Consider the following 21,887-nt stretch of genomic DNA (forward strand, 5'->3'; position numbering starts at 1 on the left):
TTGCTCATAGAAATTGTTAAGCGGGGGTGGCACCTAATCCATAAGGGGAGTCCTCGGTAGGGATACCTAACTGTACCCAGGAAATGAGCCACAGCGGCCGAGATCTGGCTGTGGCTTTCCACTGCACTTGATCTCTGTAACCGAGGGACCTAGTTCTCATCCTTGCTGCAGGTGCCCACTGTACTTGGAGAAAAATATTTACAGAAAAGGTACAAGACGAGCCCTTTGTTTCTAGACTGCCCAAAGGAGGAGTGACTGCTTGCAAATATATGTATCTAGCTCTCTCCTACATACTGGAAGTTCTCTAATAATAATGAGGCTTGAAGCAAGACAAGAGCCGCGACCACGAACAGCCACAGAGTTCTTAGCTTGAAGCCCTTAAATACCACAGTGTCCATAGGTAGCCCAGGATGGCCAGAATGGATCGAATTCAAGCTCCCACTTCAGCTCTTATTATTGCCAAATTGTCACCGGCGGCTCTCTAGCAACCAAAGGTAGATTGGATGAGCACCCACTGACCGACACTGACTGGCGAGGCACCGAGTCGTACGATCGTCATCTCCGTCTTCCCTCTGTCACTAGCTGGGCCACTTACAAGTTACTGCAGGCACACGCTACACCTCCCCATCCACCTCCCCAGCTCTACTCTCCACCAATTCAGGTTCTTCAGATTCACCCCCCAGATCTTCCTCCTTCCTACTTGTTGTCACTCCTCGCACTTTCATCATCACCTCGTCAGTCATTCCTTTCTAGAGGTCCCGTGTCCAGTCCAACTTTTCTCACGCTTGTTTGTCCTTCCTTGGATCACTGCCTTAAGACCTCTCCCTCTTCCACCACCAATTGACTTCAACCTATTCCCCAACACCATACGAACTCCCATTCATAAAAAGCCAATTTCACCCTCTTATCTATAATAGTATAGAAGCATGGATTACTTCAGAAAAGTCATGCCTTCAGCACCGGCACCGGTTGCGATCCCTATCCCAGACCCGATACCCTTGCATCCATTCTATCCATTGGGTGTGGAAATCGCCAACTACCTTGCGAACGAGAAAGACGTTGTTCAGCTACTGGTCTCCTTTGCAATAGGCTGCACGGCCATCCTTGGGGCCACGTGGGTGGGAGCTTCTACCATCAGCCCGCATCTGAAGAAGACAGACAAATTGGCAGTGTTGTGGTTCACACTTTGTAAGACCTGACAAGCCCCCTGCCAGCGGAAGACAGAAGGACAAGAACATGCGCTGACAATGAGAACAGCTGGATGCATTCATCTCTTCTTCGAGGGGTACTTCTCTTATAACCACACGCGCATGGGTGGTGCGCAGGATCTATTTGGGCAACTGTGGAAGGAGTATGCCCTCTCGGATTCGCGGTACCTGACTTCCGACCCGTTTGTGCTGTGTATGGAAACGATTACAGCGGTAAGTTTGGATTGTCAAACGGAACAAATCTGACTAGACTGACGCCTTGTTAGGTGTGCTGGGGCCCCTTGTCCTTCTTCATGGTCTATGCTATCATCACCTCGCATCCCTTGCGATACCCTGTTCAAGCCATTGTCTCCCTTGGCCAGATCTATGGAGATATACTATACTACGCCACATGCCTCTTTGACCATTATTACAAAAACATGACCTACTGCCGCCCAGAGGCATACTACTTTTGGTGCTACTTCTTCTTCATGAACTTCATCTGGATTGTGATTCCCGGTTGTAAGTGATGGAACTCGTTCGCGAAGGCATCACAGCTGACAGAATTCAATAGCATTACTGTGGGACAGCATAAGTACTACAGGCAAAGCTTTCAAAGCCCTGAACAGAATGTCACAGTCACTGCAGGGCAATGGATCGGTTCCGAAACCCAAGGCCAATGGACACATCAAGCACGCCTGAAGCAGGCAAGGGGTCGGGCGCAACTGAGTACAGAGTCGATGCAAGGGGAGTGCATTCATTCCGAATTCAATTTCCCATGGATTTCGAGCGTGTGGTGAGGCTTGGCATCAACATAACATCAATTCGGGATCAAAGGCCGGAGTTGTGCATCAGAGTGAGTTAGTTTTTGCAGAATACTTGCAAACCAACGGGAGCCATAAGCACAGGAGCACAGGAGCACAGTTCACAACACTCCAACACAGGTATAGATATATCTAGACTACATGGTAGGCGTTGTGTGCTGCAAAGTCCACCCTTGCTATTCACATACGGATACACGACAGACCAAATTGAAGCTGGTGCTGTTATTTTCTGTGGATTTGGGTTTTGTTCGTGACTCCATATTAATGTGGTCACTTCTGGAAAATCATCCAATCCTCAGCCAGGAAACAGACACGGCAGCCAATCTCTGGATCTCTTATCCGATCCCTGTTCAAGTTGGATGGTCCAGGATCGTGGCTTGTTCGAGTCTTGGGCGTGGGTGTCCGGCTTCGGTAGCGTTGCCCGGTCAATGAATCCAAACCTGACGCGGTCCACTGTGCACCCACCACCGCCCGCCTGACGCAAGCCAAACTCACAGATCGCTGCCACTGCACTTACTCGTACGCATCATCACCGCCTTGCATGAACACGAACCTACCATTCCCACGTCCAAGACTTATTCACTTTCTCAACACCTTACCTACCGGAGACGTCCCTCATTCGACTGCATTCACAGCACTTCCACCGGTCTATTCGGAGCATGCGGAACACTCTCACAAGTCATCTGGAACAACGCTCGAGATTCATCAACAACAGCATCAACATGCCCAAGCAGCTGTGTTTTTTGGCCCACAATATCAAAAGCACGAACCAAATAATCTCGTAACCCGCCACCACAAACCTCGACTCTCCAGCAACCACCCTTCTGCCAATGCGCCCCGATCCGTCCTCGAACCCTCCTCGCAGATCTGCAAGAACCTCCCGCCCCGATAAGATTCCTTCCCTCAGGCAAGATGTAGCATCCCCTCGCTCCGAGTCCCCATCAGTCCAGGACCGCATCCGACAATGGCAGGCTCAAGGTGCAGCCGAGGCGATTGCGCCAGACAATCTCAGTGTCAGATCTTTGCCAATGTCTGAGTGTCCTTCCACCATTTCCCGCGCTCCGTCCACCAGCGCAGAAAAGCCAAAGGTACGCAGAGGAAGATCTAGAAAGGAGCCCGAAGACCAATGTCATCAAGTCAGGAGTCAGAGTACACCCAGAAAGCGAATCATAAGTGATGGCCATTGGAAGGCCAAAGGACAAACCAGAGATCCTAAGGACTCTCTTTCGCCATCGAAACCAACCATGGGATCATCCGGCCTCGATTTAACATACACTTCGACCGGAAAAGGCGCAAAGGAACGACGGCGCTCCCGGCACCACCCTGACTCAGTCACTGCTGACAGCCAGCTGCGGTCATCACCACACGACGATGGTATCCGAGGCACCCCTCTACCAGACCCTGCTACCCAGTTGGATTCCTATGGCCCTATATCACCAACCCTGGAGGATACTGAAAGTCGGGCCGACGAAGATCTAGCCCGCTTCTTAACGACCGAGTCAGTCTGTTCTGGTGACTTGGAAACGAGATCCCAATCCTCAATTCAGCCAGAAGAATATGACAGCACTCCAAGGAGGAGGAGCAAATATGTCGAAACTCTAGGGAGACCCCCGTCTGGGCCCGAAGACGGTTCTTTCTCAAGATCCAAGAAGGGCAAATTCTTCGGCAAGACTAAAGATATCCTGTTCATGAAATCAGAGGGAGGTGCTGCTAGCAATCGGGTCCCCATCGAAGCATGGCTTGAAGAACAGCCAGATCCTTTTCTTGACCAAGAAGATCGGAACGAATTGCCACCAGTTGAGGTACCTCAGCCTTTGAAAAAGCGATCCCAAAGACGGCGTTCTTCTAAGGAAGTACCGGTGACTATGGATCCCAACAAGATTTGGGAATCTGTCCAGCCGTCCTCTCCGCCAATTTCTCCGCAAAGCCCCGAATTGAGATCCGATCAAAGTAGACGAAGAAAATCTTCCAACAGCACACGAGCAACGCCACCTCGGACAGCGTCTGCGAGTGCTACAAATCATGATGAGGCGGAAGTTTCACCAAGTCCTTTGCGGAGACGCGGCGCCCGAGTACGGCGGCAGAGAGGCACTTCCTTGAAAGACATTAGCTCGGAGCCGAACATCCCAGAGCTTCTCAATGATATTGAAGAGCAGCTCAGTGTCGTCTTGGAAGACCACCCTGTAACTTTACCTCATCGACCCTGTCCGCCGACTGGAGAACACCGACTTTCTACTATCGCATCTGTTGAAACCATGAGAGAAGTCCAACCCGCACTATCCGCCATCCACCAAGGTTCAGACAGTCAATGCGAACTCAAACGAAAATTGACAACTCACGAGGATCTATTATCGGTGCTCTCTGTCCCTGAAAGGGGCCGGAGTCTTCGGTCTGCTAAGAGCATCAGGACCATCCGGCCCCAGAAAAAGTCAACATCGGCCCACGAAGTACTAGCAGGTTTGGTAGCTGACGAACAGAAATACACACGCGAATTACGCACGCTAGTTGATGGTGTCATTCCTGTTTTACTCCAATGTGTACTTTCCAAGACCGACTCCGCTGCTGCTGTCAGTTTGTTCAGTTCCTGTGCCACGTCTCAAGGAGACTTCAACTTTACCAGACCCATCATTGACATGGGAATCGCTCTCGAGAGATTGAAGACTCTTCATAATCGCATCCCGTTTCAAGACATAGACAACCTTCTGAAATGGGGTCAGTCGGCTCAAAAAGCCTACACCGACTACTTACATGCATGGAGATTGGGTTTTCATGATGTGGTGGTCAACCTTGCACCTCTTGAAAATGCAGACGCATCGGAAGTTGGCTTGGCGCGTGATGAACTTGGAGACGCGGTGACAGCTGATGGTCAAAAGGCCGATGTCGCATATCTCCTGAAACGGCCCTTGGTCCGAGTAAAAGCCTTGGGAAAGACATTTGCACACATTAGGGACGAATACGAGAAACCACAGGCCCACAAAGTTGCTTCTGCATATGCTGAACTCACGGCACTTGCAAAACGTCGTTTCCAGGAGGAGCAAGCAAGACTAGAGGATGAAGCCGCTGCAAGCATTGATCCAACGCGTGCCAGAGATATTAAGACCTTGGCCGCTACAACCAATGTCGTGGTACACCAGTCCCGAAGAGTCAAAGCCAGAGACTTCTTCAGCCTCACATTGTATCACACCAGTGGCCAACGTGTAGACTGTGGTATTGAGCTCATTTTCCGAGACAATGCACGGGGAGATCCAGTTGGAGGTGATGTACTGGTCTGTGAGGTTGATGCTTCCGGGAAGTGGCTGCTCTTTGAGCCGGTGGAGCTCAGTTCCATATCTGCTAGGCGAGGTGAAGGAGGATTTGATCTTGTCGTAATGATACGTGGTCGTGCCAGTTTCGGAAAAGAATGGCATGAATTACTGGCTCTAAAGACAGAAGATCCGGAAGCTGTCACAGAGTGGATGGCCATGCTGGGTTCCAATCCACTCCCCCCACGATTGAATCGCACTTCGAGCTTTATTTCGAAGAAGCAGCCTTCAGCGACCACTCTATCCATTGAAGACAAGGAAAATACTCAGAAGCAGGAGAACTCGCCAAAACTTAACCTCCCTATTGATCTTGACGTCCCAATTGGCGAGCCTTCACTTCTTGGAGCCCGCACAGATCTCAGTCGGAAGTCGGCGCCTGCAGTCAATAAACCCCTCCCATTCCTTAATCTCGGCGGCGGACTGGTCGCGAAATCGATTGCTCGGTATCAGAACTATTCCCTGACATCTCAGCAATCTGCCCCCTCTGTGCTGTCCTCAGACCGGTCGACGTTATCGGATAGTTCTGGCAGAGGTACCTCAACGGTTCCATCTTCATCTCTGGGATCAACTTCCACCGTGCAGTCAAGACCAGATGTGAAGTCCCGCCCCGTTCAATCTACCTCACCAATTGGTAGAGGCGGGCTAGGTACAAACGGTCGTCAAAGCTCTGAACAAAAGGCCCCATCTGCACTCAGACGTACTGACAATGAGTCACGAGAATGGATGACATCTCCCGTGCTGGAGCGCACTCGTCTGGGTGAACATGATGGGGACACCACCCCGACACAGATTAAAACGATCCCGCGGAAAGAGTTTGGGTCAGCGACTGCATCGCCGGAGCCAGCTCTTCAGCGACCAGAGTATAAGAGAGCACTGTCTTCCACACCATCCAAGGATCTCCCAACTGTTTCGAGAATCAGAGCATCGGCACAATCGGCGACAGCTCAGACGTCATCTGAGGGGCCTTTGCTAGAGGAGGATCAAGATCGTGGTCGGAGGACACAGAATCCTCCAACTCGTGTCACACAAGATCGAGGCGACAACAATCCTGTATCCAAGCACCACATCGTCACAGAAGATGTTCCCACGCCACCGCCACATACATCACCTCCCGCCAGGAAACCCTTGAGGTTGGGTGCAAACACGCGTTCGAATGTCCCCGACTCCCAATCAACGTCAAATGGTGCCCAGAATCGGCTGGGCAACAAGCCGACATTGGACCTGAAGCCTATGAACAGTCCCACAGATAAGCAACTCAAGCGTCGCACATCTTCACCTTTGAAGCATGAATATGCTCCTTCTACAAGCTCCGATGGGTCTTCAGAGTATGACACGGAGAGTGTTAGTGATTCCTCTTCTGATACTTCGGAGGATATCGGTTCAGAGCATGGTGACACTCCAACACCTCTTGTCGCCGTCTTCGCTGGTGGACGACAGAGTTCGAAAACAGGACTTCCACCAGCTTCAGTGCCATCAACAGGAACGAGAACTCTTGCTCCGTCAGATTCAGCTTCGCAAGGACCTTATCGAAAAGTTCCTTCTTCTGCCACAGTACCACTGAATAAACGATCGAAAGCAATTGCTTTGATCTGTTCATGGTCTGACCGTGGTATGTGGGAACAAATACACCCAGACGAATGCTCAATTGTCATCTCTCCTGGTCTCATTGAAGCATTCGAAATGTCAGCTGCCCACTCTGATCCTCAAGCCATATCTGGACCGCCTCCAGGAAAAGACTCGGACTCGAGGACCTCATCCACATCCCAACAACCTTTGGTTGCATTCGAATTAACACCCATTGTGCCCCTGCGCCGAGGGACAGCTTTGGATATCTCAATTCGGTCTCCGCCAACTCCAAACTCGAGGATACAGACAACAAATAACGTCATGTTCCGATCGCGAAATCTCGACGAGTGTGAGGCTCTCTATGGCATGATAAATTGGGCAAGGTGTAATAATCCTACTTATATTCAACTTCAAATGGCACGACCAGCACGTCAACCATCAGTCACTTTCAATGTGGGCCAAACCGGCCACAGTAGGTCGAGGTCGAGTTCTTGGTTCAGTTTTGGTTTGCAACGGAAATCCAGCTATCGAGCATCGTCGGCACCCACGCCAGCATCCATTGATATGTCGGTGGAGAGCTCCGGAAGTATGGCAAGTGCCTTTTCTGCCCTGAAGCGCTTTACGGCAAACTCTGCCTTCAATGTCAATCGCTCTTCTGTCCTTCGGCGACCGGGAAGTGCAGCAGCAGCTGGGTCTCTCTATTCATCGAGCAGTGGGACAGCCTCAGGCTCTGGGTCAAGCACTCCTGTACCCAGTCAACTCGGCTTCGTGCCAGGTAAAGATGGCCCTAATGTCCCATCAACCAGTGCTGCAGCTGCGGATGGAGGTGGAATGATCAATATGATGAAGATACGATTGTACGTCAGAAAAGGTCAGCATTGGGAAAATCTTGGCGCCGCACGATTGAGTGTTCTGCCTGTACAGTCTACTACAGCCCAGAATGGAGGCAACAGTGGAAGTGGAACTCCGACCCGAGCAGGCACCGTCACCGATGGCTCTCCACCAGCGACTCCCGCTCACGGTCGCTCTCCTTCAAGTGTCATGACACTTGGTCAACCCGGTCAGAGTCGAGGACCCAGACTCCCAAGCTCAAGCAACACTCCACACCGTATCCACGGCAATGGCCGTGAGAAGCGCCTTCTGATCGTGAAGAACAAAGATCGCGACTTCGTCCTCCTGGACAGTGTTCTGGGTGAAAGCTGTTTCGAGAGAATCATGCAGACCGGCATTGCGGTCAAAGTGTGGAACGAGGCCGAAGCCATTTCGCACACGGGTGGCGTCACCATGGGACGAGAAACGCTCTACATGATGCAGTTCCCGGGCACCAGGGAAGCTGGCTGGGTCTTTGGTCTCTGTGGCACTTATCGGTATGGTGCTGGCCTGAGCAACGAATAATGTCTCTCCTTTTCCCTCTCGGTGGTTTTTAGATGATGCATATAAGACCTCGGCGTTGATGGTTTGCATTCTGACTCCTGCCTGAAGAAGCTCTCCTGTCGTATGGCAGGTGGGCATGATTTGTGGTTTTCTTTTCCTTATTGTATGTTCAAATACCTGAGCCATATCAGCTGTACCTGGGAGCGGCAAATTTTCACAGCGTTTTCCATTTTGTCGGTTGTGCAAGTTGCCTTCGTGCATTGTGGCATAGCAGAGCGTGCATGTGTAGAGTTAGGTTTAGATACTTGGCTATAAAGTTTCCCAACGATATCATACACCACTATAAAACGATCTAACTGCTGATTTGTTCGCATGTATACCCCTCAACATCAACTACCTTTATATCGTGAGCATTCATCGTCATCGGCGACACATCTTGTCTCCCGCTTGATCTCAATGGCAAATGAGGCTTCCAACCCTTTTCCACTTCCCGGTATTATCGGCGTCCGCCTCTCTATAAAGCCAACTTATAGGGACAATCGCAATCACAATTCATCATGGCGAATATACATCTTCTCGACCGCAGCCTTGACGTCCGGCGGCCAGTAGACGTTGTGCTGACCCCCGCCTCCCCACTTCGTGGAGGGGAGATCTGTCCGTTTCTCCCAGATGGCAGACGACGGCAATCGCTCCTTCTTCAACCGTGCACTCACCGCGTCGACTGCGTCCATGATCCGCATAAGGTTCCCTCCAAGAGCACCCCGTATCTCGTCATCTGTCCAGCCTCGGCTCAGGAGTTCTGCGACCTACGTGTAAAGAAAAGTGGGAGCTCGTTAGCAAGATTACCGTAATGGTATGGCCTAGGGCAAAGGAAAACTCACGATATTCGGATATTTCGTTGCATCCTCCAGCCCATCCACGGTAAGGTACATGCCATCGAAATCCGATGCAATACCGACACGATTCTTTCCAATCTTAGCTGCGATATACTCGATATGGTCCGCGACATGCGAGACATTCGAGCCTGGATACGGTCCAATGAAGGTTGGGAAGAAAATCGACTGTACGACGCCGTCCTTCTGACCAGGTCCGTCACCAATCAGGGCTAAAACCTCGTCTGGCACGTTGCGCGGATGATCCCACAGTGCACGCGCGCCCGCGTGCGTCCACACGACGGGCGCCTCGGATAGCGCGATTGCCTGTTTCATCGTCTCGATGGTCGTGTGGGCCAGATCGACCATGATGCCTTCACGGTTGAGTTCCCTGACGAGCTCGACGCCCAGCTCACTTAACGCATTGCCCTCGTGAGCCTGCGGAACCGGCGTGCCGGGTCCACAACTCGACGCAAACGCACTGTGGCACGTATGCGTCAGCGTCAAGTATCGCACGCCCAGCTGCGCGAAGATGCGTAGCGCGCCTAGCGAATTGCCAAGGATGTGCGTGCCCTCCATGCCGATGAGCGACGCGATCTTGCCGGCGCGGAACGCTGCCCACACATCATCGGAACTGCGCGCGTACTGCAGGTCATTCGAGTGCAGCGAGATCATGTTTTGGATGATGTCGAGCATCTCGAGCGCGTCGCGTAGGTGGTCGGTCGGGTTGAGGAAGTCGGCGCCCGGGTCGTCGCCCGTCACGTCGTAGCATGGCGCCCATACCGTCCAGAAGGCACCGCCCAGTCGGCCCTCGCGCATCCGTGGGATGTCAACGTGTCCGGGGAAGGTGCTATTGAGCTTCGCGAGGCCGTCGAGCGGCTTGCGGTCTGTGTGGTGCGATTTAGTATGTTAGGGATTTGACAGATAGGAAAGGTCCATCGCAATATATGAGGAGGGTTCCTTACATAGACTTCTCACGATCTGAGGTAGATCGATATGCGTGTCTAGCAGTGGAGTATCCTCCATGAGTTTGATTGCTCGCTCCAGAAACTCGTCCGCATCGTTCCTGGCTTCTGTCACGCTGAACAGCGCGAGGGCTGCCTGGAAACCCAGGAGGATAGGAAGCCGCATCTTGACCCTCTTCTCACTACTGCTCGGTAGACACTGAGATATGCACCAGTGTAACGTTCAGATACCTTGAGGACGTATATCAAAATATGAGAACCATCAAATATCCTCTCAGGAGCGTCTTTTTTCTTAGGAATCAAAATATCGAGAACAGCAAAAACGGCACGCGTGTGTCTTTCTCAAAATTTATTGGCGTGGAACACACAACCTACTTGCATATGTGACTCCCGTCGATGGAAGTGCGGACAAAATGCAACGTTATGTCTGCTCGCTCGCTCAGATGTCCGAGGCCGCGTCGAATACATAATACCAATAGCATAAAGTGAAACCGACGAGAGAAAGCTTGCAGCTAATTAGTGACCGGATTTCTCCACCGAAGTGTCTGAAACTCTATCCACAATGGCATGCTCATGTGTTGTTGCACGAGAAGTGTACTGGTGGTCAGAATGGAAGCCCCGCACCGGTAGACGTTGGTCTCTCCCATCCCTGGGTAGCCGAGTACGTAGTCGGCCCATCCGGGCAGTATAAGCGGTCTTGGCGATCGAATGTCGGATGGGCCGCGGGTGGACATGCGTCGAGTATCGAGGTACCCGGAAGCTGGAGCAGTATCGTCTTTCCACTGCCATGAACACCTAGCTATGTGGGTTCAGCGTGTCTGTCACTCACACCAGGTCTGCCTGTGTGAGTTGGAGCCTCGGCTTATCTTTCTCCATGTCTATCTAGTACCTATATGTTTGATAGGAGACAGGAACTCTCGAGATTAGATCCGGTCATCTAGCTAGGCCGTGGGACTCTAGCACTGGGTTGATCGATCTGGGAGAGATAAATATGACTGAGTAGCTCATTCTAACTAGAACTCCATCCTCCTTCAAAATCCTCAGGGGTATACTTGTTTGCCTAGACCTTTGACACCTTTGCCTTGTCTGAACCTCCTACCTCACGAACACCCACAGCTCATCCGTCATTGTGTCCCGAGAGGCCCTCATGGACACCGAGAAGTCCGAATACAGCAGCGGAGTGGCAGCTCGAGCAGGCCCCGGCTCCGATGACTTTGCCACTGGCGACGGGAACGTCGTGGTATTTGATCCCAGGGTCGTTCGCAAGCTCAGGCGCAAAATGGACTTCATCATCCTCCCAACGCTGGCTACCATGTATACATTCAAGTCAGTTTCCCCTACATAGCTGAGGTTGAACTCTCATGTCTTGCCACGATTCTTAGTCGGACTGCTCAATCAACACTGTACTGACGAGATTTGCGTAAAATGATAGTTCCTTGGATCGAAGCAATCTCGGCAATGCCAAAACAGCAGGCTTGTCCAAAGACACGAATCTGAAGGGGGAGCAGTACAATCTGCTTCTGACGCTCTACTACGTCATGTTCGTGCTTTTTGGTCCCGTAATGGCTGTTTTTACCAAGGTATGCTCGGCAAAGGTCAGTCTGCCCGCCATGATGTTGGCCTTTGGCATTGCGTCCGCCACGACGGCGGTTGCGAAAGACTTCGGAGGTCTAGCCGCCTGTCGCATCATCGTCGGTATCTTTGAGTCTGGGTTCCTAGCATCGTGAGTTCCTCTGGTGGCGTTGAACCAAATCGTAGAATTGTCTTGGATAAGCTGACGGAATTCATCGTGTTGCTCAGAGTTGTCTTCTACCTGAGCAAATGGTATACTCGAGGGGAAATCGCCTCGCGCATTGCCATTTTTTATGCCGGTGCTGTGATCGCTTCCGCTTTTGGAGGATTATTGGCCTTTGGAATGTTTCAAGTCAAGCCATCGGGCAACCTCTTCGTCTGGTCGTATCTTTTCATTCTCGAAGGATGCGTGACCTGCCTGGTCGCAATACTTGCATATTTCATTCTTCCAAAGGACATTGCGAATGCGTACTTCCTCACTCCAACGGAGAAAGTGGTCGCAGAGAAACGCATGCAACTCGAGTCTATGGAGAACCGAAGTGAGAAATGGGTTTGGTCTGAGGCCATCAGTGAGTTCAAGACCGTCCATGGCTGGGCGCGTGTCGTCATTGCGTTGTCCGTGGGAATTCTCCCCAATTCCAGCGCCAATTTTCTCGCCATTATGGTGACTCGGTTTGGATATTCTGTGACGAAGACCAACTTGGTAAGTGAACCTTTTCTCTTTTTTGGGATAGCATGTTTGAAGCAGCTTGGACCAGGGCTAATCCTGATTAATCTGAAGTACACCGTGGCGCCCGCTCTGACAGCAGCTACCTGCTTACTCGTCTTTGCATACTCATCGGACCATTTTCGCGAGCGTGGGTTCCACATGAGCGTTCCTCTTGCACTGAGCCTCGTGGGATATGCAGTTTTGCTCGCCGTGGATGTCGAACATCAAAAAGGGATCGGTTATATGGCCATATTCTTCTGCACGATCGGGGTAAGTAAAGAGAAGATCGTCTCTTTAAAAGGCATGAACACTGAGATTCTTCTCCTCTCCTAGGCATACCCGATGAGTGTCATCTTCTCTGCTTGGACTGTAGCGAACATCCCGAACTTGAATGCCCGTGCGTTTACCACCGGTACGCTCTTAGCTTGTCTGAACTCCATGGGATTGGTAACTTCCAATATCTTTTTCGCCAGAGAAGCACCCCGATATAAGACTGCTCTCATAGTGAATATGTCGTTCCCATGTGTGGGGATCATCTTCACTGTGGGTTACTCCTCATACCTGAGGTATTTGAATCGTCATTTGGACAAGGAGGAGCAAGGTTCAGCTGGACCAGGGGTTTCAAGTGAACGACCACAGTTCAGGTTTCAAACCTAGACCTTGACAGTGAACTAGCGGCTGAACTATCTCTTTCAATGGTCGATCACTGGTCGTTGAGTGATGTTATCAAACATAGTCATCAACAAAACCTGGCCATGAGTTTTCCGCACCGAGGTCGGAGAATCCATGCTCCAAGTCTTCTAGAAATCCCTCATATTCCCAAGACTGCTGTTTCAATATGCTGATCGATGAGCTCAGTACTCGCTCTCTCGCATCAGTATCTTCGAGCGAGGCTAGGAGAAGAAATCTAATCTTGTCACTGATTCCTTCATTCCAATCGGGAAGACCATTTCCTTCGATAAGTTGTAGACATGATTGCTCATAGTCATCACGTTCGATGATGGCAGGTAGTGCGTCAGCATTCTTTTCTAGGTTGCCACTTTCATTTCCGGAACCAATATTCATGGAATAGGTGGCTTCGTATAGTCGCCGTAGTGATGCCAGCGTACTACTCCAAGCATCTGCCACGGGCCATTGATTTCGCCAAAGCTCGAAAACCGACGATATTTCGTCAACCTTTGCTGCGGCGGCTGCCCATATCGCATCACCTTTGGTGTCCACATATCGAATCCAGAGCTGTATGTTTGCAGCAGATAGCATTGCATTAGCAGCAAAGACTGATCGTAAGGGAGAGATAGCAGATCTGTCGTCGCTATATAATTCGGCAACAATTTCCAGAATCGCCTCGGAACTCGAGATGCAGATAGAAACGAGTTTCTCGTCCCAACCACCAAAATCCCCAGCATTCTGATCATGATCATCTTGCAGACCATTTTGTGTTGCTGTCGTATTAGTCGAATCTCGATAAGGGAGATACTCTTGGTGCATCGCACTTCTCATATGGTTGATAAGAAAATGAAAATTCACGAAGAGGCCCTGTTGTCCCGTATGGTGGAAGACTCTCATATTCTGGGTCGACCATCGCATGGACGGAGGAACGGAGCTGCAGAATTCTTCTATCTTTTTCTCGAGGTGATAGAGATCGCTCTCTGGAATGCTCGGGTGATCTCGGTGATGCTGACGGCCCCCTTTGACTTGGACGTATGTCGCTTGTGCCCACAGATGTAGAGCTGCAAGAAAATATGGAGCTAACCCAAGCCGAGATACCTCGGTTTGGAACGTCAGTGTTTGTATCTTCGGACCCTCAAAAGGTTCATCGAACGTAAACAGGTTCTCGGGCGCGGGTAAATTGAGGCGCACACAGTCGATGTCGAGTGTTTGGGGTCTCCAGCAGGAATGTGATATAAGGCGGTCCATGATGAAACAAGCCCAATATGTACGTCTTTGAACTTCCTTTTGCCGATTACCGAGTCTCTTATGATATTCCTGGCCCAGTCTCAGAGCCTGTGCTTGTCGAATGGCTACTCCCGCGAAGGTCCATGCTTTGTATGAGGTTCTGGTTAGCAATTCCCTCAATGCCAGGATCAGATTTGCCTGAATGGATCTAACTATCGAACGGGTCAGTTGTAAGACAATGAGAAATGAATGTGCTTGCTTACTGGAAGGCGAGTCCACGGATTGACGGGAATATTCTCGCGCTACACTCGCGTGCCAGTCGGATAGTGATCCTGGGCTGGCGAATCCTTCCCTAATTGCCTCGTCCTTAGTCATATATAACCCAGAGAGCGCAATTATTGCATGGACAAAGAAGGCTGATCGACGACGCAGAACTTCAATGTCGAGCGAAGGCACATGTAAAAAGGAGCAGAACTCTATGCTGTGATGTCGTGTGTAAAAAATGTCTAGCGCTTCGAGTAACAGAGCAGCTGAAATATGGGAGTTACCCTCACTACGCCCGGCTCTAGAGCGTTGGATTCGTTTAGGATAAGGCTCCTCGTCATCCACGGTAGCTGAATTGATTATCGTTGTAGAGCTTGCCTCGTTCGTCTGTGTAGGTGAGACAGGGTGAGATATAGGCCAGGAACACGGCAAACGCCTCAAGATGCAGCCCCCACAAGTTGGTCGGACCCCATTACATTTTGTTTTCTTGCGTCGGCTTTCGAGCTTGAGATGTCAATGAATTTCTGTGTTCCAAATGGGAATTCGCCGGCCAGGAATGTTTCACTAACCACATGACGCATGCCTGTAATACTCTTACACCTGTAGAGGTCGGAATCCCAGGGCCGGAGTGTTGAATTCTAGCCCCTCCAACGAAGGTTAGAGAGCTATCCATTCTTGAGTAGTACAGCTTATCGTTGTCATGCTGCGATGTACTCGTCAAGCAGAGAACGAGGAACCAATATCATCAAAACGAATGTACTGTTGGCACAGAGGTGGACGTTCCCTCCAACTATGCACCTCTATGGACAGTCATATGCCCAGCGTGCGAGATAACAAGATAACAAACCTAGCAACACCCTGGGGGAGACCAATGTGCCTCATCTGACTTATTACTTAGGTTCTTAACCGCAAACGCCTGGAACTAACCCAAAGTTGGGCTTGAAAGGGCACTTTAACAGAATAGTACAAAATGCTACGTCATTCGCGAATACGGTGTGTTTGTGCTTAGACTTAAACAACAGGACCCTTGATTTGTAAGGCACCCACGCCAATGCCCACAGCACCTGAAACCCTCGGCCTCCAGGGCTCTCACTATCCTGCTAATTACGGGTCACGGTCACAGGAGTTTAGAGTCCAACCATCAAAGAATTACCAACTAAATCGGGATTGCTCGAAAGCGCAGAATATTGCGACGCGCCCGTAGTAGCTAGAGACCAAGAGAGAACCAACAGGATGACCGATGAAGTCGCCCCCAGGGATGTTGGCAGTCAACCCTCGAATGAGTTGACCACCACATCAAGCTCCAAACGTCGGCACAAGATGAACAAAGCTTGTGTCGCATGTCGCAGCACCAAGACAAAATGTCTCCCATCGAAATTTGGAGACTCTTGTGAAGCATGTGTTAAGAAGTCCAGATTATGCGTCCCTACTGGGCCAATTAAACCTCGCATCAAATCATCAGAAAAGTTCTCGGAACTTGAAAAGAAGATCGAAAGCCTGACGAAGGCTCTAGGAGCAAAGCATCAGCCGCCAACTCCACCGGAGTCTGGACGGTCAATAGTCTCGTCTGAAGATCTTATTCAAGACCGCAACACCTATACCACCGCTCAATCTCTCAATCAACTGCCTGACCGTCTAGAGAAGACTACCTTGTCCAGGCTCCCGGATGACTTGAGGACCACAAGACGGACATGTATCGATGTAATCGACCAAGGGTTTATTGACTATCCAACTGCAGAAGTCCTGTTCAATCATTACAGCATTAGCATGCAACCGATTCTTCCGATCGTCAATTTCTCGGGCGAGAACCATTTGGACCGAGTCCGAGCTACGAAACCGATGTCCCTGCTAGCCATCCTTGCAGTCTCGAGCGCATCAATACTGCCATCATTTGAACATCGCCTGATAATGGAATTAAATGAGCAGCTCGCACGGCACATTTTTATCGTTGGAGCACGATCGCTCGATCTAGTTCAAGCAATGCTCATCTACTCTCAATACTATATTCGCCCAGCAGCCTCAAAAAATTTTACTCAGACACACTTTGTGTCATCTGCAGTGGCGATGTCATATGATTTGTCGATACATAGGACTGAGGGGAGTTCGCGTGGCCCAAGGAATCAAACAGAACATGAGCACGCTCGTACATGGCTAAGTTGTTGGTTTGCAGCCTCGTTGTAAGGGAACCCGATCCGCTGGTTAAACATATCCGATGGCACCAGTTGCTAACCTTTGGTCTAGAAACTCAATAGTACTTCATCAGCCAAGCATAGTGTCTGCAACAAATGAAGTTGATAGTGGTCTGCAACGGTTTCTGAGCGATTTCGAGTCTAGCCACAATGATCAGTGGCTATTCAGACTATTCCGCCTGCAACGACTGGTTGAAGATACCAAAACAATTTATGGACCAATGAGTTCGAAGCCTGTTGACAGTCTAGATGACAATGCCAACGCCATGAAGCTGAAGATGTGCCAACAGCGTCTGGAGGACTGGAAATCGACCGGCACCCCAAATTTGGACACACGTAAGATCATCTTGTGAATGTTTGTCGAATTTGATTTACTTGAGTGACTGACCAATTAATGCAGGTCTCAATGCTTGTGCCATACATTTTGCAGAACTAGTCGTCCATCAGATTGCGATGCGAAACGTCGTCAACAGAGTTTATGCATCTTACCATGCGAACAAAGCGACTCCTGGCGCCACAGGTTTTAGCCTTTGCTTCGCTCCATGGCAATTAGAAGCTATCTGGCGCTGTGTGGTCTCTTGCCAGGGCCTCCTCGATATATACTGTGGCTTGGAAGACTCTCTGGTACGGTCTCTACCCAACATGTTTCTTGTGTGGACTATTTTTGCAGGCTTCACTTTAGTGAAGCTCGGTTATTTGGCAGAGGGTGCATCGTCGCCAGACTCATCAATAATGGCAAATATGCTTAGCCAGAAATCGACCCCGGAATTTCTCGACGCCATGGTGACCAAGATCGACGTCGTCTCACGCAATGGCTATTTGCCCCAGGCTAAAGGCTTTGGTCTTGCCTTCAAGAAATTGAAGTCATACTACTTACAAAAGAAGCACACCTGCCTTCATTCGGGGGGTGATTGTGAATTTGGCGTCGACGGTGAAGCCGCGGAGGTCGTCGATCCTTTGGGAGGCGCTCTGAGACAGAGTGCGATGGATCCCTCAAATGAGGTGCTAGGTGAATCAGACTGGCAGAGTGTTGAATTTCGACAGAGCCCCGGAGGTAGTTCCAGTGCGCGCCAAACCGTACTCGAGCAGCCATTGCAAGTATTTACAGAGGTATCTCAAGACATGACTGACGCACCAGATGCTTCGTTTCCTGATGTTTACAACCCATCGGCGTATGATCGCACCGACTGGAATGACTTCGTATTGGACGATGTTGCTATGAGAGAAATCAATGACTTCATGATGGAGGATGATCCTGGATGGATGAGGTCGTTCCTGTAGTTGTGGAGCTATGATGCAATGGCGATGTTCTAATCTGAGCTGTCTGCACGAATGGCGTGGTATTTTGATACTCTGTCACTGATTAATTATAACGATACGTACTGAATTGACTTATTCACTACTACTAATAGCAGAAAGAATATTAGTCTACTGATCTGGATATCCTTAAGAGTTTAAGTGTAGTTTTTTAGTTCTACTAGTATAGAATATCTTGTAGAAACATAGGATGTAGAGACAATCTACGCAATTCACGAAGGGCCTCATCATTCTTACGAATCAATTCTCGGAGTCTTAAGCTCCGATATTGAGCCTTAGCGCCAACTCTCCCGTGCCAGTACTCGGTACCAACCAATCACAACTCTACCTAGGTACAATACACCTCTCTTACTCGTACTGTGTTTAAGCGCCTAAATTCTCGGCCTCTGGTAGCTCCGAAGGCTTATGAGTGTTCGTATTCCGGGCCCTCGCAATTCCATGGCTGTTGGTGAAGGGACAAAAAAGGAACGCGATGTGGTTTCTAATTGACACAAATAGTTCCATCTCTGCCTCTTCCATATTGACATTCGATTCTATATAACTAGACCTCTACCAGCATTCAACCAACAACTCAACATCCCACAACAACTTGGAACCCAACCAACAGTATCATTCATGAATACTCTATTACGTCGATCTTTCAGCAATCAAAGCGCGAAAATGGCCAGAACAGTCCTAGTCACAGGTGCCACCGGCAAACAAGGCGGAGCAGTTATCAATTCTCTTCTCGCCGCTAAGGCGGATTTCGAGATCCTCGCAGTGACGAGAAATGCAACTTCCAATGCTGCTCAGAAGCTCGCCCAGAAATCCTCGACTATAAAATTGATTACCGGCGACCTCAATAATGTGGACGATATCTTCAAGAAAGCAAAAGAGGTTTCGTCTTTTCCCGTATGGGGGGTTTATAGTGTTCAGGTGAGTGATCATGCACAGTGGGGACTGAAGCACGGGCTAACCCGACACAGGTAGTTGCAATGAAGAACGGCGATGACACAGAGGAGCGACAAGGCAAAGCCCTTGTCGACGCCGCAGTGAAGAACTCAGTCAAGCATTTTGTCTACTCATCTGTAGACAGGGGCGGTGAAAAATCAGCCGACAACCCCACGGATGTACCACATTTCATCCACAAACATAACGTCGAGCAACATCTCTTTCGCAAGGCGAAGGAAAGTGGCATGACATACGCCGTCCTACGCCCAGTCGCCTTCTACGACAACCTCGTCCCAGGCTTTGGAGGCAAGATTTTTGGCACTGTCTTCGAAATGAAATTACCGAAGAAGCCTCTGCAATTCATCGCCACCACCGACATTGGATATTTCGGCGCCCAGGCATTCTTAAAGCCTGAAGAGTGGCGCAACAGAAGCATTTCTCTGGCGGGAGACGAACTCACATTCGCCGAGTTCCGAGACATCTTCAAGAAGAAGACAGGTCAACCACTGCCAGCCACCTTCCGTATCGTCGGTCGTCTCATTCTGTGGCTCAGTAAGGACTTCAACATGATGTTCAACTGGTTCGACAGTCACGGCTATAGTGTGGACATCGACGCGTTGAGGAAACAACGCCCTGAGTTACAGGACTTTGCCACCTGGCTGGAAAAGGAATCGCAATTCGAAACCCGTTGAATTTATCAGATCTTGTTATGCCAGATACCATTGTATTCTGTTAGGAGGGAATTTTAGCCTTGCTTGTCACTGGATCAACAGGTAGTAATGTCTTGGGTACGCTTCAGTTCGTGATAGATTTCTTAGCATGTATATAATAACACCCTGTCTCTTATTTTGGATCCTTTGGCTGTCGGTTGTCTTTGCTTTCAGAGCCGTCTCAATCTTTGCCATCTGGCTTGGCCTCCCACCAAAAGCATCACCCAATTGTATCTTCTAGGTAATACTCTACCCTGTAGTCGTTGAGTACGGCAGGGGACAGGATAGGAGACAGGGTTCGCGATACACGAATTGTGTCATGCCCTGGGTGACTTCTACCATTGGCGCATGAGTATATGGATCGTCAAAAGACATTGTAGCTCGAGCTGTGGCACGTATAGTTTCACTCCTTACTCGACGATGGAAACTATGATCTATCTCATCCAAAGATTCGGTTCGAACGATCCACAATCTACTCCCACTCATCATCGAACGAGGCGCGGAAAGCCTCAAGTGATTTTGACGGCGACCAACCCCAAGCTCTACTCCTCTCTCCTCTGGTCCGAGAGCTATAATCATCAGCACTAAGCAACGCAATGGGAAAAGGCCAACTAACTTCGAGCCCCAGATCACCTCGACCATGGACGCATTGAGGAAAGGAAACGACTTGATGAAATAGGTCGCCAGTTCCTCCGCGTTGACTTGCTTGACAACTTCTGACTTGAAGTGACCATGCTTCTTCCCTGTCCGCGCGATTTGCTCTGAGATTTCTTTCCAGGTGGCTTCTCCGGCGTCTAAGAAGTAGTATCCTTCCTTTCCAGACGGACTACTCTTGTGCTCCGAAATATTCTTGAGAATGATTCCATACATCTTTGCGACATCATCAATATGGGTGACGTTCCAGATCTAGCGGAACTAGGTTAACGACGTTCTTAGCATTCGCTGAGGGCGGAAGACTTACTCCTTCTCCTCTGCCAAGCACTACTGCTTGCTGGCTAGCAAGGGATACATTGATCAGAGCCGGGATTTGCAGGGACTTTTGGTTGAAAGGGCCACTGCTTCTACCATCTGCTCGTTGTTAGCTTCTCATGTCAACCACTGCCAGATGTCCATTACAAATTAGAGGTGGATTGAAGATATAAGTCTTGATGCCATATTCAAGCCCGGTGTCGATCAAAGTTGTATTGACTTTTCGTAGGATCCACCCATCAGCATTCGCTTTCTCCCAGCCATAAATGTCGCTCTCATCCGTTTTGATGCTCAGATCTGGAGTGCCTGATATCGGATGATCGGCGTAGTTTGATGTACCCGATGTCTAAATGGTCAGCCGTGTTGCGACTTTTCGCATCAGCTCCTCACATGTAGTAGATGAACATCACGTCCAGTCGCTTTCCGTCTGATTGCCAGACCTTCGAGGATTGCTAAACAGGCGTTGAGATCCATTGCAGAAGCGCAATTGATGACAACTTTGAAGATGTGAGAGAGAATTCCACATCGTGGGAAAGACCAAGGAGTCCTCACTGTCATGTTCAGCCGCCGCCGACTTTATCGCATCAACATCGTCGAGACCTCTGAAGATGATTGCCGCTACGCCGAGCGTGCTGATGCCTTTGACCTGTGTCGCAGATCGGACAAGGGCTGATACATGAATATCCTTTATGCCTAATGAAAGGATCTCATGGAGAACAGCACCTCCGCTGCCCCTTGGTCAATATCTTGCAAGCCTGCCAAAGATTGGAGTTCATACATGTAACCTGATGCTCCTGTCAAGAGAACTTTCGTTTTTGAACTCATTTTGGTTCTTTGAATATTTGAAACATTGGGAGGAAGAGCTTGCGTCCGTCGAGTCCTCGATACATTTATACTATCACCGCTAAAATCAGGTGAGCCGTGGCTTAGCTTTACGGCCACATCACAGAGTTAAGTCGTGTAATGATCACGATTGCTTTCCAATCTCTAGAATTATGCCTGTTTCATACGGATTAAATGCTCCCTGTATTCCTCGGTGTGTCAGCAGCAGCTATCGTACCTAAGTAGGTAGTAGAGTGAAATATCTCACCGACATATTACCATAAAAGGCCGCGGACTTTGCGGATATCTCGGAGTGCAAGATACTCGTTACAAAAGTTAATATACTGGTTACCATGGGCTTGTGAGCTAGGGCACAACCTGTGGGGTCAAACGCTACTTAATTATGGCTGCATCTATTC

The 21,887-nt window shown here is 49.8% G+C and overlaps 8 protein-coding genes across 8 annotated transcripts; 5 read left to right on the plus strand and 3 right to left on the minus strand.

The window, feature by feature from the left end:
• Positions 1-1,310: 1,310 nt before the first annotated feature.
• LTR84_006408 (uncharacterized protein) lies at positions 1,311-1,889 on the plus strand (the record flags this gene model as incomplete). Its single annotated transcript, XM_064849969.1, has 3 exons — positions 1,311-1,421; positions 1,475-1,709; positions 1,762-1,889. The coding sequence occupies 3 exons, from the start codon at positions 1,311-1,313 to the stop codon at positions 1,887-1,889; spliced, it is 474 nt and encodes a 157-aa protein (XP_064703270.1).
• Positions 1,890-2,841: 952 nt separating this feature from the next.
• Positions 2,842-8,274, plus strand: LTR84_006409 (uncharacterized protein; the record flags this gene model as incomplete). The annotated part of the gene is made up of 1 exon (XM_064849970.1): positions 2,842-8,274. The coding sequence occupies one exon, from the start codon at positions 2,842-2,844 to the stop codon at positions 8,272-8,274; it is 5,433 nt and encodes a 1,810-aa protein (XP_064703271.1).
• Positions 8,275-8,798: 524 nt separating this feature from the next.
• Positions 8,799-10,256, minus strand: LTR84_006410 (uncharacterized protein; the record flags this gene model as incomplete). The annotated part of the gene is made up of 3 exons (XM_064849971.1): positions 8,799-9,059; positions 9,135-10,012; positions 10,091-10,256. 3 exons carry the CDS (start codon positions 10,254-10,256, stop codon positions 8,799-8,801), a joined length of 1,305 nt encoding a protein of 434 aa, XP_064703272.1.
• A 981-nt stretch (positions 10,257-11,237) lies between these two features.
• On the plus strand, positions 11,238-12,704 carry LTR84_006411 (uncharacterized protein; the record flags this gene model as incomplete). Its single annotated transcript, XM_064849972.1, has 4 exons — positions 11,238-11,416; positions 11,523-11,813; positions 11,891-12,365; positions 12,444-12,704. 4 exons carry the CDS (start codon positions 11,238-11,240, stop codon positions 12,702-12,704), a joined length of 1,206 nt encoding a protein of 401 aa, XP_064703273.1.
• A 393-nt stretch (positions 12,705-13,097) lies between these two features.
• LTR84_006412 (uncharacterized protein) lies at positions 13,098-14,642 on the minus strand (the record flags this gene model as incomplete). Its single annotated transcript, XM_064849973.1, has 2 exons — positions 13,098-14,479; positions 14,531-14,642. The coding sequence occupies 2 exons, from the start codon at positions 14,640-14,642 to the stop codon at positions 13,098-13,100; spliced, it is 1,494 nt and encodes a 497-aa protein (XP_064703274.1).
• A 1,122-nt stretch (positions 14,643-15,764) lies between these two features.
• Positions 15,765-18,001, plus strand: LTR84_006413 (uncharacterized protein; the record flags this gene model as incomplete). Its single annotated transcript, XM_064849974.1, has 3 exons — positions 15,765-16,708; positions 16,773-17,056; positions 17,121-18,001. The coding sequence occupies 3 exons, from the start codon at positions 15,765-15,767 to the stop codon at positions 17,999-18,001; spliced, it is 2,109 nt and encodes a 702-aa protein (XP_064703275.1).
• Positions 18,002-18,697: 696 nt separating this feature from the next.
• On the plus strand, positions 18,698-19,659 carry LTR84_006414 (uncharacterized protein; the record flags this gene model as incomplete). The annotated part of the gene is made up of 2 exons (XM_064849975.1): positions 18,698-18,952; positions 19,003-19,659. The coding sequence occupies 2 exons, from the start codon at positions 18,698-18,700 to the stop codon at positions 19,657-19,659; spliced, it is 912 nt and encodes a 303-aa protein (XP_064703276.1).
• A 490-nt stretch (positions 19,660-20,149) lies between these two features.
• LTR84_006415 (uncharacterized protein) lies at positions 20,150-21,471 on the minus strand (the record flags this gene model as incomplete). The annotated part of the gene is made up of 7 exons (XM_064849976.1): positions 20,150-20,246; positions 20,294-20,583; positions 20,639-20,745; positions 20,794-20,992; positions 21,037-21,143; positions 21,199-21,374; positions 21,425-21,471. The coding sequence occupies 7 exons, from the start codon at positions 21,469-21,471 to the stop codon at positions 20,150-20,152; spliced, it is 1,023 nt and encodes a 340-aa protein (XP_064703277.1).
• Between the last annotated feature and the right edge of the window lie 416 nt (positions 21,472-21,887).

Source organism: Exophiala bonariae (genome assembly GCF_035927105.1).
Source record: "Exophiala bonariae strain CCFEE 5792 chromosome Unknown scaffold_24, whole genome shotgun sequence".
Classification (NCBI taxonomy): domain Eukaryota; kingdom Fungi; phylum Ascomycota; class Eurotiomycetes; order Chaetothyriales; family Herpotrichiellaceae; genus Exophiala; species Exophiala bonariae.